The sequence below is a fragment of the Vanellus vanellus genome (genome assembly GCF_965231255.1).
Source record: "Vanellus vanellus genome assembly, chromosome: 21".
Lineage (NCBI taxonomy): Eukaryota > Metazoa > Chordata > Aves > Charadriiformes > Charadriidae > Vanellus > Vanellus vanellus.
In genome coordinates this window covers 9,080,082-9,098,805 of record NC_138926.1, presented here as the reverse complement: position 1 = coordinate 9,098,805, position 18,724 = coordinate 9,080,082, and the positions used below count along the sequence as shown (strand labels likewise).

Below are 18,724 nucleotides of genomic sequence, written 5' to 3'. Positions count from 1 at the left end.
GATGGTCAGAGCTCCCACGCCTGCAGCCCACTCCCCTGTGCTGCCCACCTGGCTGGACACCCGGGTGGCTCTGAAACAGCAGCGGCAGAGGCAGGGAGCGGTGCCCAGGCACAGCCGCGCGTGGGCAGGACAGTCCAGCAGTGGGACACAGGGGCTGGGGCCTCCCCCCTGCCCGTGCTACCCGCCCTGGGGAGAAGATCCCTGGGGCTTGGGCTGCGTCTGAGGATCTGAGCCACCAGCCACTTAGCTCAATTAGCTTTGCCACTGATCCCCTAATAGGATTGGGGTAAGAAGAGACTGAGGGGCAGCACCAGCCACCCGTGGCAGGGCTGGGGCGGAGGAGGAGGGCTCCCGGCCAGATCCCTATGCTCCGGGCAGGACAGAGGTCCCCCCAGCCCCATGTGCTCACCTGGATGATGGTCTGGACTCTGTGGGTCGGGCTGGCGGTGGTCCTGCCAGGTGCCTCCATGGTGCCCGCTTGGAGACAGTAGGTGCTCTCAGGCACGGGATGCTGCTGGGAGAGATGGAGGTCAGCACAGGCAATCACGTCTCTGCCACATTCCTCTTGCACATGTCTGCTGGCAGCCTGCAAAGCCTGGAAGGCCAAGCCTCGGTGAACCCTACCGACCCCAAACCAGCATTTGCCAGCACGGCGATTCCCCTCCTGAGCTCCGGCCTCCAGCCCAGCAGCATCTGCCTGAAGCCAGCAAGAACCCCAGCCCGGAAAGGCACGCACCAGGAGAAACCCACGCCAAGCATCAGGATGGGGGACAGTGCCAGAAGCAGCCAGCACACCACCCATCTCGGCTCTGGGGCGGTGGTGTAGGAAACGCACACCTCAAACACTGCGAGCAATGGGCAGCCGGACAGTGATGGCCACTGGTGGACAAGGACACATGGGCACAGCATCCAGCTGTCCCCAGCAGCACCTGCCTGCCTGCGCACAGCCCGCAGCATGCCCCACACACCCACACGTACCACGAGTGCTCATCCCTGGCACCTGGTTGTGTGCCTTTGCTCCTGCACAGGCAGGCGGCAGCAGCACCTCAGGGTGCCCAAGCCCCGTGCCGACGCCTGAGCAAGGCTGGCAGGGCAGGAGGCAGCCGGGGAGGAACGGTTTCCGTCACCCGGCACTCACGCCACCGTCACAGCCCGGGATGCTCTGGGGTTACTAAATTTACCGTCTGCTGCTCCCCACGTCCCTCCCTTCCGCCCGGGCCAGGCTGAACACAGCTTAACCCTTCCCGGGCAGTCCAGGGCAGCTGAACCGGGGAACGCTTCCACCCCCGCTAAGGACCCCAGTGCCGAGGCAGCCGGGGGCACCAAGAGGAGCCCCGATCTCAGCTTCCTGCAGCATTGCCCAAAGAGCTGCCAGCCCAAACGTTTCATGGGGTGAAGGACCCCCCTCCCCCCGGCTCGGCCAGCACCCGGCTGCGGGGGCGAGTGGGCGGCTATTACACACTGCGGAAAAAATGAAATGCTGGAAAACACCAGGCGTGGGATCCAGGGCTGGGACAGAGCCCGGGTGGCTCCATGCAATGCCGCCAGGGACGGCCACCCCACTCCATGGGGACTGTGGCTGCTCCGCATGGGATGGGGGGCAACTCGGCCGGGGCAGGGGAATCAAAGCCACAGCAGCCCAGGAGCAGCCCCTGCCGCGGCAGGACCCCCTGCTCTCCCTTACCTGCCACCTGGTCCTGGCCTGGATGCCGAGCGGGACCCTCCGCGGCAGCGTGCCCATGTCCGCTGGGTGCAGGGTGGCTGCGTGTCCCAGCACCCAGAGACCCCGCAGCCCGTGCCCCTCGCCTGCACCCAGACCCCTCTCAATGTCTGGGAAGGAGGAAAAGCCAGGAGGGGCCGGGCTTCACCATAGGAAGGGAGCGGGGCCAGGGTGGGATCCTGCGCCGGTGTTAACCCCTTCCCAGCACGGTTGTGCTGCCTGAGCATCACGGGGGGACCCCGGGCCCTACCGCTCGTGGGGTCTGTCCCCACTCCTGCTGCCCGACTCCCCCCACGCAGCACCCCCTGCTCCACAGGTCGCCCTGCCTGCCCATGGGCTGGGGGGCCCCTGTCGTCTGGCTGCTCCTCGACGCCCACGCTGACCGCCCCCAGCCCCCCGGCATCGCCTGCTGCCCCGGCAGAGCCCCTCACCTGGCTCCTCACCGCCCGTCCCCCTGCGGGGCGCAGACCCTCTCCAGCCGGCTCTGCCGAAGGAATGCGGGGCGGGAGCGTGGCCGCCCCGGCCGGCGCCCCACTGCTGAGGCGGACAAGGCGGCCTTTCTTCTCCTGCTGCCGCCTGCAGAACGCGCTGCTTGTTCCTGCCGTGGGAAGCGGCGAAGGCAGCAAATGCCAAGGGGTCGGGCTCGGTTACCACCAAACAGCCCACAGCCCCCGTGCCCCCTGCGTGCAGGGCTGCCCGCTTGGCCCTGGCCTCACGGAGGACAAAAGCCCCTTTCTTCTCCTGGCGCAGGCAGAGGCCTCACCTGGGAGGACGCCCAGCCCTGCCGATGCGGGGCGGGATGCACAGGGACACGCTGCCACGCCACCATCATGCTCCCAGGGAGCCCCTGCACCCCACTGCCCAGGCCAGGGCACTCGAGGGGTCCGCTCCTGCTCAACCTGCTGCTGCCCACCGAGACCCAACCTGTGCACGGCACAACCTGCAGCATGGAGGGGCGCCAGCAGCCAGCTGGCCGACCCCGCAGCCACACTGCATGCTTCCAGCCAGGGCACGGCCAGCCAGCCCACGCTGCCAAAGGGTCGTGCTGGTGCACTGCAGCACAGCCTGGCGTGCACCCGCCACGATGCCAGCCGTGCCAGGGGCAGGCGTATGGCATCCCATGGCATGGCCTTTCCTCCCTACCTGCAGCCAAGCGAGTCAGGGAAGAAGCCGGAGCGGCTGAACGAAGGGGTGTGCACCACACAGCATCGCAGCCTCAGTCCAGCTTGGCTGCCTGCTCACTCCCCATCTGCTAATGCACTTACGGTGCGTTTACCCCTTCCCACACCCTCCGTCCCAGTAAACAACTGGCCCTTCCGCCAACAGCTGGGAGGAGGGAGCCTGGCTCCCGCACAAAGCCTGAGGGGAGCGAGGAGTCCGCTCCCAGCCGCTGCCTCAGAGCCTGCAGCTACCCCACTCTGAGCAGGGGAGACCCTGATGGCCCCGTCCCACACCGGGTGAGGGGTGGTGGGGGCTGCATCCCAGTTGCTGGGACAACGCAATGCTCCTGGCAATAACGTTGCTGTAAATCATCTGCCAGACAGTTCCGGCGGGAGCCAAGGAATCCTGGCCGCACCCGCTGATCTCAGCGCTCCTGAGAAGTGCTCCCGCACTGCCGCAGCACAGCTGTGCTCCGGCCAAGGCCGCAGCACTGCCTGTGTCGCACATTGGGCTCTCTGCGGGCTGGGGGATGCCTGCCATGTGCTGGGGTTGGGGAGGGCACGCGCCCCTGCCTCCCTGCACCTGACACTCCCCAAGATGACCCCGCTCCAAGGGCCAGTCACACTGTGCACAGTCCCAACTGCTGCCGGAGCTCCAGCACCGAGCCCAGCATTGGCTTGGACAGGGAAACCACCACCACAACTGAGCTCCCAGACCTCTGGTGAGGTCGCAACGATGGACATTTATTCCTCAAAGCCCTCTCCTAGGAAATGATGACTTCTCATCTGCAGGACAGATACTTGGCGCAGAGCATCTGTGGCTCCTGCTAATAGCAGCTCAGGGACCACAGGACAGGGTGGGTTTGGGGGGGGGGTCTTGGATCCAGTCCCTGGCATGAACCCGCCACCCAGCCCTGCATTCGCGAGAGGGGGCAGGGCTGAACCTCACCTCTCCGAAACCAGCATCGCTCTCTCCTTCCTGGTGTCCGGCTGTCGGCAAGCGCTGACTCGTCACGCAAACCTGCGGCTCCATCACCCCACACAGCACGCTGCCCACTGCAGCCCCGCACACGCCAACACAGGGCACCACGTGGCAAACCCAAATGTACTAGGAGTTGCTGAAAAAGGACCTGGGCAGAGCTGCCCGGCTGCTGCCTGCTCTCTGTGCTGCCTGTGGTGCTCAGCCAGGGCCTGGGGAGGACTAGGGGTGGTGGGGCAGCCGGAGGAGTGGGAGCACGGGCGGCCCTTCGGCACAGCAGCTGGATACCTTGTGGGACTGCCAAATTCCTGGGGCTTTCTGGCAGCAGCCGACGGGGCCGTGGTGAGAGCGTGTCAGGAAACCGGAGTAAACAAGGTCCCGCCGGGGAGCGGGGTCCGGCCAGGCCAGCACCGTTCCCAGGCTCCCGCGAGGCATCGGGGCGGTGGAGGCAGCCTCAGCCAAGCACCGTCTCCCTACCAGCCACAGCAGGATTTGGGGACAGGAGAGCCTCGTCCAGCCTCCCCCGCCAGGCCAGCTGCTCTGAGGGCTCCCACACCAACTAACTGGCCACCAAGGTGGACCACTGCGTCCTGCTCCGGCTGCCGGACCACCCACGCACCCCCAAAGTGTTGTGCAAGGAGGGGTCAGATGGCTGAAGGGGAGTTGTCCTGCTCTCCCACCCACTGCTCCTCCTCAGGAGGCCCCCGGGCAGGCAGACTGGGACCCCCACCATGGACCAGGACCCCCCACTGCTTCCCCTCGCCCCCACCGTGCCCCAAAGCTGCCCCCCGGGTGCTACCACTGGGGGTCCTTGTGTAAGGGCAAGGGCTGCCCAGGTGTCCCCCCCACCCCACTGCTGCTCACCTCCACTCCTGGTTCCGGTGGGTCCCTGCTCCGCTGCCGGCCCCCTCCTGCCTCACTGGGCCCAGGACAGAGGAAAGGGGCCATCCCCGCTCCCAAAGGACCCCAGACCCTCAGCTGGCTCCTTTGACAATACTCTTTATTTGATTAGAGACTGGGTTTTCTCCGCGTACACTGGAATGTGCTCTACGCCCTAGGCCAGTAGCGTACAAGGTTACAAAAGGGGGAGATCTCGGCTCGGTTTAAATATTACCCTCCAATGAATTAAAGAAAAAAACAAAAGCTCCTCGGATGCTTGAACTAGCCTTGACTCCATTTTAAAATCATATAGACCAGCAACTCTGGAACACGAGCGAGTTAACAGAATTTGTCACCTACTTGGCTGGGGACCGGGGAGGGCTCTCCCGCCTGCCCTGGATAAGGGTCGGGGTCCGATTCCTCTCGGGTGCTGCGAGGGAAGGGAGACCACCAACTTCTTTGGCAGAAGACCCCAGGCACCCTCGCTCCCATGAAGGGGCTGTGTCAGGAGCACAGTTCAGGTGTTTTTAGGGCATTTGCTTCCCATCTGCCTGGTCAGGCCCCACAGTAGTGTCAGCTGTGCTCCCCTGCAGACCTCACTGCTGGCCAGTGAGGCCGTTAGTGACTGGCCCCAAGGCAGCAGGTGAGATGAGTTCTGATGGGACCACAGCTCTGCCAGATAAGGCGGAGGGGGGAGGACACCATGCTGGGGTGCTGCTCGCACTGGGATCAGCCTAGTACGTTTTCTGGACACCAGCGTTCCCTTCTCCTCCACTCACAAGTGCTGGCAGAGACACTGGTCTGGGACATGTCCCGACCCGCAGCCCAAGCGGCCCAACCTGGCAAAGCCTTCCGCCTCCCCAGACACCAACAGGGCCCTGGGAAGGACAGGTGGCTGGTTCTAACCTAACTAAACTGCCTCCAAAGCCTGCCCGTGCACAGGGCAGTCCCTCCCAGATACTCTCCCTCCTGCAACAGGAGCAAGAGCATCCGCAGACACAGCCTGCGCTACCTCAGAGCCACCCACGAGCCAGAGAGGTGGCCCCAGGCCACCACTGTGTGGCAGGGCTGGAGAGACAGCAGGGACTGTGCGGGGCAAAAGGAGCGACACCCCCATCCCTCTTCCCCACCCCACGCCCCTGCCACAACCCCCCACCTGCGAGACCGAGGCCAACTCGCTCCAGTTCTGCCAGGCGGAGGGGTCCAGAGTGGCAAGGTGCCCCCCCGCATGGGATCTTAACGCCTGCTGTCACCAAGGGAAATGAGAACTGAAGGCCGAGGAGACATTAAAATGGCAGCACCAACAATGGAGCAGCGCCCGACGCTTCAGGAAAGAAGAGAATGATGGCTGGTCAGCTCTGGGCCTGAGCTCCGCTCGTCTTCAGGGGAGAAAGGGAGGTGTCAAAGCCAGGTTCTCTGCCGAGATCTTGCTCTTCTGCCAGCCGGTAAAAATCTGCCAAAGAAATTTGTAGCCTTTCCCCCCATGAGCATGTAAATTCTCTGCCAAAAATGTCTGTGGCGCAGGAACACTGCAGATGGCAGAGAGAGCCACGTGTCTTAGCAGAGAGGGGGCTGTGGCATTCCCAACATTCAGAATAAACTTCGGCCTTTTTTTTTTTTTTTTTTTTTTTTAAATTTAAAAATTTCTTCCTCTGTGATTCCCCATGGCTGGCGTTACAGGATCTCATACTTGTCTACCAAGAAGGTGGTTTCAGTAGAAAACCTCACAGGGCTGTTCCCGTCTACCTGGGTCACTTTGGTAACCTGCGGAGACAACAGGCAGAGTTAGCTCAGCACTGTGCACCGCTCTCCCACCCCAGCTACGCTGCGCTTTGATGCTGGGGCCATTGTGAGGACAGGATCCACCCTGCACTTTCGAGCCACAAGTCAGCCCTGAACAGGGGATCTTTGTTCCCAGGAAACCTGAAAACAGGGGAATGATTTCCTGCAGTAACTGCGCCTCTGCCGAAAGCAGCCTGTGAGGAGTTAAGCTGCAGTCGCCAGCTACAGTTCAGCGGGGACAGACAGACAGTCATATGCTGAGAAGCGCTTTGGCTCGGAAGGGCAACAGAATTTCTCACGCAAGTCTGAGGGGAATTAATGATTACTCAGAGGCACAGAAGCACAACTGAAACTGCATGTGAGCTTGCGGAAGCCGAAGTTGCCAGTGCTGCGTGCCAGCACTCCAGAATCCAGCCAGAGGCTACTTACAGCCGGCACCTATGCCCTCGCGAAGGGGGATGGCAGGGCGTGCACGTCACAGCATAGCCCGCTTCAGCCAGCGCACGACTGAGGCAGCTTGAGAGGCCGGAGTGAGAGCACGCCAGCAGAGCGCCAGCAGGGAGCATACCTGTATGTTGCAATAGTTCTTTTTGGAGACGAAGGAGACTTGCACTGGGAAGAAGTCACTGGGCTGCCCTGCTATGCTGAACTCCAGGCTGCCGCTCTTGGTTTTGGCATCGATCACTGGCAGGCACCACTCGAGGAGATTTCTCCGGCTGTCATGGCGATACTCACCATCTATCTCCCCGATCACCGGGGCGCCGACACCAGACCTAGAGCAAGCCATGAGAAGCTACAATGGCTTATCTGCATTGAGCTAAGAAAATGCTTGTCAAGCCCGTCGGCGTGGCAAGACTGCAAACCAGAGAGGGAGAGGAACCAAGGGGAGCCAGGACGGCACGTGTTGGTGCTGCCCAGACCAGGAGCGCTACTTACGGCAAGGGGATGGAGATGACCACATCATTCAGCTCTAGGCTCTCCTCTTGCAACTCGTATTCAATGTTAACATCACAACTGTTCCCGCTTTCTGAGGGCCAGCAGTTAACTGCAGGACAGAAACAGTAAGCTGAGCCATGCAGGCTTTCTACGTGGAACAGGCTCTCCAAAAGCGATACACTTTGAAAAGCACAGCAAAGGCAGCCCCAAGAAATGCCAAATTTAAGAAAAAAAAAGAAAAAAAAAAAAGCTTTTCATTTTCTTCAAGAGCATTACAGAAAACACATACCGTGGAGAACAAACAGAAGACACAGGGTATCTCCAACACCTCGTAACATGCCATGCTCCGGAGCTGGCCCAGCTGCTGCAAGGCAGGCTACCAGCCATGGGTGAAGATCAGCCGCTCCCAGCTGAGCCCCAAGACACACACTCGCACTCACTTGTCAGTGGAATGAAAGACTCCTCCGTGGTCTGCAACCTCCACTTCAGTACGCCCACGTCACTGTTAATAGGGAATGACTTCTCTGGGTTCTTCAAACCAATCTGCGATTCCGCAGTGAAGAGCTTCTTGTCCACGTTTGGGTGAGTCTGAAAGGGGAACACAGGCCCAGGCTCTAACTCTAAGCCTATGGAGCAAACCGTTACGTAGGTAACACAGGTTCTAACGACACAGCCCTACACACCCCCGGGTGTTTTCCTGGACAAAAAACATGTTGGGTTTGCACCTTGCTCAGAAGCCCCGCTAGAGCACATCTGTTTATGAACCCAGGATTCCCTCTGGAAAATGCCAATGCACCAAAACAAATCCACACACTACCATTTCTACTTGCTGCTGCACCAGCGACTTGACCAAGGCATGTCCTGGGCTGACAGCCTGGAGAACAACTTCAACAACTTGAAATCTCAAAGACCACCCTGAAGACACACAATGGACATTTCTCTTGAAGAAAAAATAACGGAATGCTACTGGGAAGAACACAGAAATGCTACTTCCCTCAGGAGCCTTAACACATAGGTATGCCAGCGGCCAAATTAAATTTCAGTATTCTCGCAACAGCAAGCATAAGCAGCTTTTAGCAGCAAAGGATTTTCGCAAGTTAACATTCCAGTTACACTAGACAGACAAGAGTCAGCACTGTGTTTGATCTCGTCTCCCACCCGAAGCAGCAGGTGTGGGAGCATTGTGAGGAACTCGCTCAGAAGGTGCGCTGATAAGGAACCTCCTGCTGCACTAGCAGACCCACAGGCAGTGAGGGACAGATACGCGCTTGGCAAGGAGGAGGCAGCAAAAGAGCGTATCGAAGCAGCACCGTCTCTGGGGCTCAGTAAGGTCACACAACTAGAGGGAGACATGGGAGGACGTGTCTCTAAGCATCTTCTGAGCTGCTACGGCTGACTGCAAACAAGGGCTCCAGCTCCTGCCTCAGAGGCAGCAGTGACATGACACGAGCAACCCCAAGAAGAAACTGCTTTCTAGATAATAAATTAATTTCTCGCTGGCAGAGTAACTTAATTCTAATGCTCCCGCTCAACAGCTAAAGCTCACACCACACAAACAAGCACCAAGCAACACACCAGGCTGCTGCGAAGTCCAAGTGTGATCAGCCGGCACACCAACATGTGGTACTGGACCGATAAGGCTCCCAGGGCAGGAAGGTAAGTGCAGGAGACAGGGTTTCTCAAGTGAACTTCAATCTTTTGAGCACGCATTTATGCTATGGGAATGTCTGTGGTGACTACTCCCAGTTTCGACAAGTTTGCTGAGAAGACTCGGCCAAGAACATGGGACAGTGACACGCTCAAGCATTTCCAATAGTTTGCCCTGGAGAGCAGCAAAGTACGTTCAACAGCCCGGGACGCCAAACAGGCTTTACCTGCAGCTGCACTCCCCTCTTGTCTTCGTTCTCTACATGCAGGCGAATCCGTGCAAACTTTTCATCGGAAATGTGCAGCATGATCATGCCATGCAGCTCCATGTTCTGCAACCCTCCGTCACGGCCGCAAGTCAAGGAAATTTTCTCCTCTATTTTCATGTGCACGCTAGACAGACAGGAAAAAAGCAAGTGTCTCAAGTCCTGCGCTGGGCATCGACCAGGCAAGGCGAGAGATCAGCGCTCAGCAGGGACAGGCTATGTGTGATGAGCAGGTGCTCCCAGGAGCGTGATTGCCCCAAATGGAACAGCACGGACGGCACAGCAGACACAGACTCTAATGCTGCTCCAACAGGTTAACTTGGGGGCATGGGGCTCTACAGATACAAGATGGAAGCGGGTAAGGAACGGTGGGAGCCCAGATCAACAGCTACGATACAGCATCTGGACATGCTGTTCACTCAGACCCCCTCTGCCACACAGCAGCGTGGCTCAGGGCACTAAAAGGTTCTGAATCGCTATGTGTAAAACGAAGCATGAACCTTTCCATCCTAAGCCGCAATATGGCAGGAACTCTTTGGATCTGGGGAAGAGTTAAAACGGCAGCTATTTTAAGGGAAAAAGGCATAGGACAATTCCCAACCTCAGCTAAAATGGGACGTAGATCCCAAGTTTAGCTAAGGCGATTCCTAACCAAATTAGCTGTCTGCTTTTTTGCTGCTATGCCTTCTGAGGTTTTTGCCCCCCATCTTTTAAAGTTAACAGGTCGAGTGGGCACCCAGGACCTGAATGGCAGGAAAAAGCCTGTTCCAAGAACCACAAAAGAAGCTGGCTCACAAAGCAACACATGCACCACAGAGAGAGCTGCAAGGAGACCACTTTCAAAGCGAGGGCAATACCTACCTCTCCATGTTAACGGGAGGAGCAAGAACTTTGGCTGCTTCCGTAGAGCGCTTGCCTACAGAAGTCATGATATTTTCTCCTTCCGATTTCAGCTTGTCCACAAAGTTGTCCACCTCCTTCCCCTTAGCGCCGAGTTTCAAGGCTTTACTGGGACCTGAAGGCCTAAACAAAAGGAGTCAGAATCTCCAACTCAGCTCACAGCAACAGATTCCTCCTTCCCCAGTTATCTTCAAGCATTGTAACCTGACTATCCCAACAATACAGCGTTTGCCTCTGCAGCCTTTTCTGGGGGAGAACGCACATGCAACTGATAATCTCACATGTAGGTGCCAAGTTATAAGGTAGATGTGGATTCTGTTCCCAGTATTACCAGTAGCTAGGACCTCTTTTTCTCACGCTAAGTGAGAAGCCCATTGCCCAATCAAGACTCCAAAGAGACCACTGGATGCTGCTGCAGTACACAGCAAACACTTTTCGACAATAAAAAAGGGGGAGTGTCTCAAGAATATGCAACATATATTGGCCTACAAAGACCCACAGTAAAGGCACCCACGCCGATCGGCAAAGCTGAGGGGAGGCTTTACAAGGGCGTGATGATCTCTACCTGTGCAGTAACTGAACGGGAAGGCTACACAGACAAAGAACGCCCGTGAGAGAGCCCATATTTGTGCACGTGGCTTCAGCCACAGCTGGCTCCAAGGAGTACGTGTTCCCCACCACGCACTCACCTGGCAGGCGCTGGTGCCACTTTGGGCTTCTCCGTTTCAATGATGGTCTCTGTGATCATCGCTGCCGTTGTGCCCCCAGATACGGCCGAGCTACCAAAGCCACCAAAACCAGGTGCCTTTTTGCCCTGTCTCTCCGCATCCCTCCTGGCCTGCTGCAGTTCCTTTGCTTTACGGCGCATCTCAGCTTTTGCTTCGCGCTCCTGAGTCTGAAGTGAAAGACAAGAGGCTGATAGACCTTTGCAATCACAAATTCATTCTACACAGGAACTAAGCCCATGTGCTCGCAAACCCTTTGCGAAGAAAAAGGAAACGAGAGAAGGGCATTCAGTTTACGGAAAAGCTAAACAATTTTATGACCCCTGTCCAAGTGCAGTAACACCTTTGTATATAAAAAAGCAGCGTTTCCCAGACAGGGCATCCCACTGTACCAGTTCTTCCCGCTCACCTCTCGGACAGCTCGGAACACCTTTTCTTCATGCGAGTCCATCTCAGTGAAGGTCCGGATTTGTGCCAGGTTTACGTTCTCACGGTAGCCCAGGGCAACAATTTCATCGAAGGCAAAAATCAGGTCAAAGCAGTGTTCGGAGATCTCATTTTCCTCCAGTGCTCGACAATATTCAGGGATCTAGTTAAGGAGGGGAAAACATTTTAAAGAGTATTCGTATGAAGATGAAGTTTTGCCGTTGTTAATTTTTCTACACTAAAATACTTATACAACCACTTAGCCCTGTTGTAATGCTAACTCGGAGGAAGCTCAATGCACACTGATGCCAGCGGATTTCCTGAAGATCCTTTGCTTGCACCAAGACAGCTGCACAAACCCGCTGCTTAGAAATGCATGTAAAGCAGTGCTGTACTTCTAACAATCACAATGTCATCCTATTTTTAGAAGGAATAAGGGTGTTCTCTTAAGAATACAGAGAATATTTAATGCTAAATTTACACCATCATCCCTTTGGTCTCACCAGCTGAACTGCAACTGAGGATTTTTTATATGTGGTTCACAAATACCACCGAAACTTCAAAGCTTACTTCCAGGTCAGGAAGAGGCTCTGGAAAGACAAGTTGCCAGGCGGAGAGAGGCAGCGCTTCAGCACCAGCTCACCCACAGGCTCCCTTACAACGGCACTATTTCAGGTGACACACACGCAAATTCCGCATTAAGTGACAGATCCTTACCACTCTAGAGAAGAGTCGGAGTGTTTCTAGGTCTTCCAGGATGTTGCTGTTCTTGGTGGTAATCAGCACCATGTAGAGCTTCTCCATCGGCTGATAGACATACCGCACGCTCTCTGTTTCCACAAAAGTGTGCTGCTTCCCCGTGTTCATCAGCTTTGGGAAAGCTGCAAGCAGCCCCTCGATGCGGGTCCGGGTCATCTCCACAAACTGCCGGGAGACAATGGCCTTCCCCGCCTTTGTGCAAACGGCTGCTGCCAAAAGCACCTGCAGAGGTGGTGAGCGGCGTTAGCCGGGCCTCCCACACCATGCAGGCTCGGCCAGCCTGGTGCAGCATGGCTCGCTCAAAGAAAGGATCGCTTCTGACTACATTTCACCTTTGCGTTCATCGCACAACCAGCTGACTTTCCTTACGCACAATTTTAAGTCTTCTTCTGTGACCAGCACCAGGAACTGAACTCCTCTAAATGCAGATCCACCTCTGCTTTTCTCTTGCTCTAGCCCACCTTCTGTTCCTGTGTTATCCTGAATGACAGCTCTCAATGCTCCAGGTGAGCAGACACAGTGAATTCATACACACACAGAGGTGTAACAACCCCCCAGGCACTTTAGGGGAGGCTCTAGGCTATTGAGTTTTCTGTCAGTCTGGTCCCAGCTTACAACTACGTACAGGAACATTGTAAAATTAGACGCCCCTTCCCAATGCCACATTTACAGTAGAGGCAGGTTAATAAAATATTGGCAGCTATATTAATTGCAGCCCATGGACGACTGTCCCAGGCACTTCAGAGATGTTATCACACCAACAATAAAACAGCAGTAAGGCGATTGCCAGCTTACATTTTCTCATTCGCTCTGACTACCGAGACTTCCTCCTCGCATTTCTCTATCGCAAATCAGCTTCACAATCAACTTTGACAGCATGAGGTTGGTTCTGCACTTAAGGTCTTTTACATCCCCAACTGTTGTCATTACCAGCTGTCTAACAGTTTGGGAACTCTCAAACACAGACCCCAGGTCGACAGTGCTCTGCATGCACCTTGCTAAGGGAGCCAGGCTCTTTCTGGACCGCCCTGGGGCCCCGCAGCTCCATATCCTGAAGTACTTACCGGTCAGAAATAAACTTCCTTGCTGTAAGCACTGCCCGAAAGTACTCGGACCACGGTGCAGGAGAACCGGACAGCACCTGCTGCCCAGTGAGCACCCAGCTCTGCTCTTTACTGGAGCAGCACGCCAGTCTGTGCTAACCGAGACCGCCGCCAAACAAGGCTGCGGATGGGAAGAGAGGAGCAGGACGCACTCGGACGGAGAACAGGCTCAGAGCGTTATACTCTGCACCGACATGGCACCCGGCCCCGGAGGGAACGGCCCGAATACCCCAAAGGCCCTATAAAGCAAGCGTCACACCGGCTGCCTCAGGCGGCAGGCTCCAGCCCCACTGCCGAAGGGGCACGGCGGCTCTGGGAGCGGCCCTCCGCCGCCGCCCGCTCGCCCGGGAGGCGGGCAGGGAGGGCAGGCCCGCGCCCCAGCCGCAGCCCAAGGGCTGATGGCCCCCGCCCCGACCCCCCGGGCAGCCGCAGAACCTTCCAGAGCGCCCCGCTCTGCCCCAACAGGCCACGGACCTCCCGCGCCGGCCCGCACCCGGGCCTGCCCCAGCGACGGGCCCACTGGCCGGGCCAGGCCGGGCCGGGCCGGGCCGGGGCCGGGCAGCCCCCGGCGCTTCCCCGAACCCCGCTCCGCCCAGCAGCGGCCAGCAGCATGCGGCAGGCGAGCCCTTACCATGGCGGCGGCAGCGCCGGGATCCGCGCTGGCTCCCTGGACGCTCCGCGTCCCCTCGGGTAGCCCCACAAGATGGCGGCGCCGAGCCACGTCCCCAGCCGGAAGTGGCGTCACGCGCGGGGCGGGACGGGGCGGGACCGGCGGACCGGCGGGCGGCGGCCACCGCCCCTACCGCCAGGGGGCGAAGCGCGGGCCGGGCCGCTCTAGCTGGCCGCGGGCGAGCGAGGCGGGCGCGTCGCCATGGCGACGGCGGCGGGGCGGTGGCAGGGCGGCATGGCGGAGCGGCGGCCGCTGGAGGTGAGCGGGGCCGGGGTCGCAGGGCCGGGCCGGGCCGGGCCGCTGCCTCACTCCGCCCCTCTGCCTAGACCCGTCTCGTGGAGAACCAGCCGTACGACGAGAGCCTGGAGCTGCCGGAGACCGCGGAGGCCGGCGGCGCGGCGGGGAGGCCGGCCGGGGCCCGCTCGCCGCGGGCGGGGGGCGCGGGCCGCCCCCGGGGTTCCCGCCGGCCGGGGCCGCCCGGCGGCGCCGCCGCCGATCGCAGCAGCGACGAGGACGACGGCGGCGGCAAGGTAGGCGCGGGGCCGGCGGCGGGCAGACGGCCTGGCCCGGTGAGGCGGCCCAGTGAGGCCCGGTCCCTCTCGCCCAGGAGGAGGCGGCGGCCCGGCCGGCCCCCCCCGCCGCCCTCAGCGAGGACGAGGACGACGATGACGACGACGACGACTCGGAAGAGGATTCCTCTGAAACCGACTCGGAGGACGACTCGGAGGAGCACGAGGCTGCGCTGGAGGGGTAATTGATGATACCGGCCAAGGAGCTGGCGTCCCTTGCTGGGCGGGTGCCGTACAGGCCTGTTCAGCTCTGCTGGTGTGCTCGCTGTCCCGCGAGGCCGAGCACGGCTGTGGGCACCGGGACAAGCAGCTCCTTCCCTCCTCATGCCCGGCTGGCCCAGGAGAAAGAGGTTCCGTCATATGAGGAACTGCAGCCACCCCGGGGGCTCCTTGGACCCTCCCCGTGCCCTCTTTGCTGTCCCGAGGGGAGGCCCAGCCGGGAGTGACCCTGCGGTGCAAGGCAAAGGTGTCACTCAGCCTCCTGTCTCAGCTGTCAGTTGGTGCCCAAGAAAGAGGAGGAACGTCATACACATCATTCATCTCCTGATAATCCTCCTCCTTTTCCACTGCTTTCAGCTCCCAAACCATTACTAAACCCCCTAGTCGTTGTCCTAACCACTGCCTTTGCAGAGATCACTTATCCACCTTTGGAAGTCCCTTACACAAGTCTCTAATCACCAGCAAGTGTACATCATGCAAATGCTTTTCTCTGCTGGAGGCCCAAGGCAAAACAGGGTGCAATAGTGGTCTTCATGTGCAAGACTGACTACCTACTGTTTCAGCTTCCTTCGTGATTGTCTTGCACAGCTAGGTCCCACTTCCCGCTTGTACCTGCCACTCGTTAATTTTTACCCACGTTCCTCTTCCTTTCTTTAGTGACTTCAATATAGCAGATTATGACTACCTGCCAGTATCTTCTGAAATCAAAGAACTCTTTGAATACATCAAGAGGTGAGTGGAACGGGTAAAGCCCACTCTTGCTCTCCTTTGTGCCAATTAGTGTGGCAAGTTTGGCAGGACAGGTCATAGTTACCCATGATGGTGTTTTTTTCCAGGTACACTCCCAAAACAATAGAGATCGAGCACAAACTGCAGCCTTTTATTCCAGACTTTATTCCAGCAGTTGGAGACATTGATGCGTTCCTTAAGGTACGGTTGCTTCAGGTTCCTCTGTACTTCCTGCCGCATGAGCTGCGGTATTGCTGCGAGAGGGGCACCGGAGGCCGGCTGGCCCTGCAGCAGTGTGCACTTTTCCCTGCGCTGACAGAGATAACATTCTAGAGACCTGGTATGCCACCCTCGCTTCAGCCACCTCTCAAACAGCACATCTGTGATTCGGGGTGAGGGCTGAGTTTCCCTTGCCCAACACCTCGTGCTTCTCAGGTAGTGCTGTACTAACAACTCCTGTTCAAGAGAGCACACCTACCCATGCCTTTCAGGGACTGACTTTTAAACCACCCCAACTTCCCCCTCTCGGGACTCCTGTAGGAAACAGGGTCTCTGTTTATCTGCAGGTTCCCCGTCCTGATGGCAAGCCTGATAACCTTGGCCTGCTGGTCCTGGATGAGCCATCGACCAGGCAGTCGGATCCCACCGTGCTCTCCCTTTGGCTGACAGAGAGCTCCAAGCAGCACAACGTTGCAGTGAGTCGCAGAGAGGGAGGAGGCACTGGCTGCATGCTGGCTGTAGCAAAAACATGGCATTTTACTCTTACTTTTTTCTGTGTCACCACAGTGTTGCAGCACAACTGATAACTTGGCCTTAAAAGCGGAAAAAAATAACCTTTTTCTTTAACCTATAGCTTTAAACTGCAATGGATCTAAGCCTTGCTTCAGGCAAGTCTTGGTACAGACTTTGCATACATTTCATTCAGATGAAGCTCTGTTTCCTTTTGGTTATCAATACCTGGTTTTACTCAGTGTTTGGTTTGCCAGCTGCTCTTCTGCCTGCAGAAATCAGTTGGCTTTGTGCAGCTAGGAGAGGGAAAACACATGGTTGACTGGGAGTGAACACAGGCTTTGCAAAAATGCCCCAAAACACCACAAAGTGCTTCCAGGTTTATACATCTGTTTTTAGCAGCACATAAAAGTGAAGAGTTTGGAGAATGCAGAGAAGAACCCCAAAGCCATTGAGAGCTGGATCGAAAGTATCGGCGAACTGCACCGCTGCAAACCTCCCGCCACTGTCCATTACACCAGGTGAGCCGTGACTTCCACTCTGCTTCCCGCGCTCGTACAGTGTGAGCTCAACTCACTGGGAGGCTGACAGCAAAGCCCGGGAGTGCCAAGTAAAACTGTCAAAATATCTCCGCAAGGGAGAAGGCGTGCTGATTTCCAGGGTAGTCGCGCCATGCGCGTGCAGGACACTCAGTTTCATTCTCTGTGCTCTTTCCCTACGTAACTTGAATTAGTCTAACGGCTAGCAGGCAGAACTTGCACCTTAGCAAGCTTCAGCTCGTTGTGCTGAATAGAAGTGCCCACATTGATCCTCAGTGGAGGCGCGGATCTCTCTCAGCCAGTTAGAACAGAAGTTGTCCCGTTTACAGTGGTCTGGCAGTAGGAAGCCGTTTCAGTTGCGTGTGATCTGAAAGTTTATGTTTGTTTCTTCCCCCTCACAGGCCAATGCCTGACATCGAGACGCTGATGCAGGAATGGTCCCCAGAATTTGAGGAGCTCTTAGGAAAGGTATGTTGTGCGAGCAATAAGTAGCTAGCTCTGCATGTGACGTTAGAAACCATCTTCCATGGAAGCTGGGTTCCTGCTCCATTTTGAGCTCTTTGCCCGCAGCCTGGCCCATTCAGGTTTGTTCCTACTGACCATTTCTCCTTTGCCAAAAGACGGGGCAGCAGCCTAACGCCTGAATTCCTGGCTGCTGCCTGGCTGGCCTCTGTGCTTGGCTGGAGATCAGCACAGGCTCTCGGGCTCATGCCGTATGGGAGCAGAGCTGACAGCTTCCTCCATTCCAGGTGGGGCTCCCAACTGCAGAGATGGACTGCGACCTGGCCAAATACATCGACATGATATGTGGTAAGCTGGGGAGACTGCGCTGAAGATGCAAGCCTGCTGCCAGCCTGGCACTGTCTCCCTTAAATTGAGAGACCTCTAGGTGCAGGCTCAGCCCCGGGTAGTCCAGATCATTCTCCGCTTCCTTCAGTAGGAAGCGGGACTTTTGCACTGCGGGCGCCTGTGGTCTTTGCTGAGCGAAGGCCCCAGTGATCGCAGGCTCAGCCTTTCCTCACAGCACCCTGCACAGGGTGGTGCAGCCCACTGGCTCTCACGCACTTCTGCTCTCGCTCATAGCCATTCTGGACATCCCTGTGTACAAGAGTCGGATCCAGCCCCTGCATGTCCTCTTCTCCCTCTACTCGGAGTTCAAGAACTCGCAGGTACGCAGCTCCAGCCAGGCACTGCTCACCCAGCTGGAAGCATCATACAGCTGCTCTCCTTAGATTTGGCTTTCCTGTGCCGTGGGTGTTTGTGAAGGGCTGGTAGGCCAGGAGAAAGGGCTCCAAAGAACATTTTCTAAGCTTCTCATTCCCCTAGTACCTCCATGTTATACAAGGAGCCTCTGCTGTGCCGCAGGGCTGGAGTGCCATGTTTTTGAACATCCCAGCAGAAGCCCACAATGCTTTTCTCACCAAAGCCAGGGCAACTGCTGAGCACGCAGCTCATGTGGAGCAGAAGCGGCTTGCATTTTCAGACTCTAATTAACGAGAGTTGAATCTTTCCAGTAATGCATTCTTCCCCCCACAGCATTTCAAGCCCCTGGCTGATGGGAAGAAGGGCAGGAGCCCACCATACAACCCTCCTTCGCAAGCGGCAGACGTGGAAGTGTCAAGCTTTACTTGAAACTTCACATTAAACCCTCGTCTCCTGGATCGACGTCTGCCGCTGGACATGGAGATCTGACCCAAGCAGCCTGTGAAGCAACGCGCGTCGTGTCAGAAGCCTCCCTGGTTTTATAAGTACTGCTGAGCTGTTCTGCATTCAGAGGGTAGGACTGTACTCATCACGTTAATTGCAGAAGCTGCCTAATGGCTCCATTTGTGACTCGTCCCCAAGCAGCTCACCATTAAACCAGCTCTTCCCAATGACAGGCTCCCTGTGCCACAGATGCCACAGGGCAGAGGCTGCTTGAGCACAGCCTACCAGTGCTGGAGCAGGCGGGAATAAATTCTGTGCTCAGATACGACACTTGGATCTG

General features: G+C 57.5%; 3 protein-coding genes across 3 annotated transcripts in view; 1 reads left to right on the top strand and 2 right to left on the bottom strand.

Moving 5' to 3' along the window:
* Positions 1-1,821, bottom strand: part of PHLDB1 (pleckstrin homology like domain family B member 1) — a 17,652-nt gene extending 15,831 nt beyond the window's left edge. Inside the window, exons 1-2 of the mRNA XM_082493915.1 lie at positions 1,685-1,821; positions 410-514 (exon numbers count right to left, since the gene is read on the bottom strand). Of these exons, the coding sequence (XP_082350041.1) occupies positions 410-514; positions 1,685-1,741 (162 nt within the window). The 5' untranslated portion in view covers positions 1,742-1,821. The remainder of the gene's footprint in view (positions 1-409; positions 515-1,684) is intronic.
* A 4,080-nt stretch (positions 1,822-5,901) lies between these two features.
* Positions 5,902-13,990, bottom strand: ARCN1 (archain 1). Its single transcript, XM_082493777.1, has 10 exons — positions 13,914-13,990; positions 12,138-12,401; positions 11,404-11,583; positions 10,959-11,164; positions 10,231-10,392; positions 9,331-9,496; positions 7,897-8,044; positions 7,457-7,565; positions 7,089-7,293; positions 5,902-6,502 (listed from the first exon to the last, which is right to left on the bottom strand). Exons 1-10 carry the CDS (start codon positions 13,914-13,916, stop codon positions 6,413-6,415), a joined length of 1,533 nt encoding a protein of 510 aa, XP_082349903.1. The 5' UTR covers positions 13,917-13,990; the 3' UTR covers positions 5,902-6,412.
* Positions 13,991-14,153: 163 nt separating this feature from the next.
* On the top strand, positions 14,154-18,714 carry IFT46 (intraflagellar transport 46; the record flags this gene model as incomplete). The annotated part of the gene is made up of 11 exons (XM_082493755.1): positions 14,154-14,210; positions 14,279-14,482; positions 14,560-14,702; positions 15,398-15,472; positions 15,577-15,670; positions 16,036-16,164; positions 16,598-16,719; positions 17,139-17,205; positions 17,487-17,547; positions 17,821-17,906; positions 18,274-18,714. 11 exons carry the CDS (start codon positions 14,154-14,156, stop codon positions 18,367-18,369), a joined length of 1,134 nt encoding a protein of 377 aa, XP_082349881.1. The 3' UTR covers positions 18,370-18,714.
* Positions 18,715-18,724: the final 10 nt, after the last annotated feature.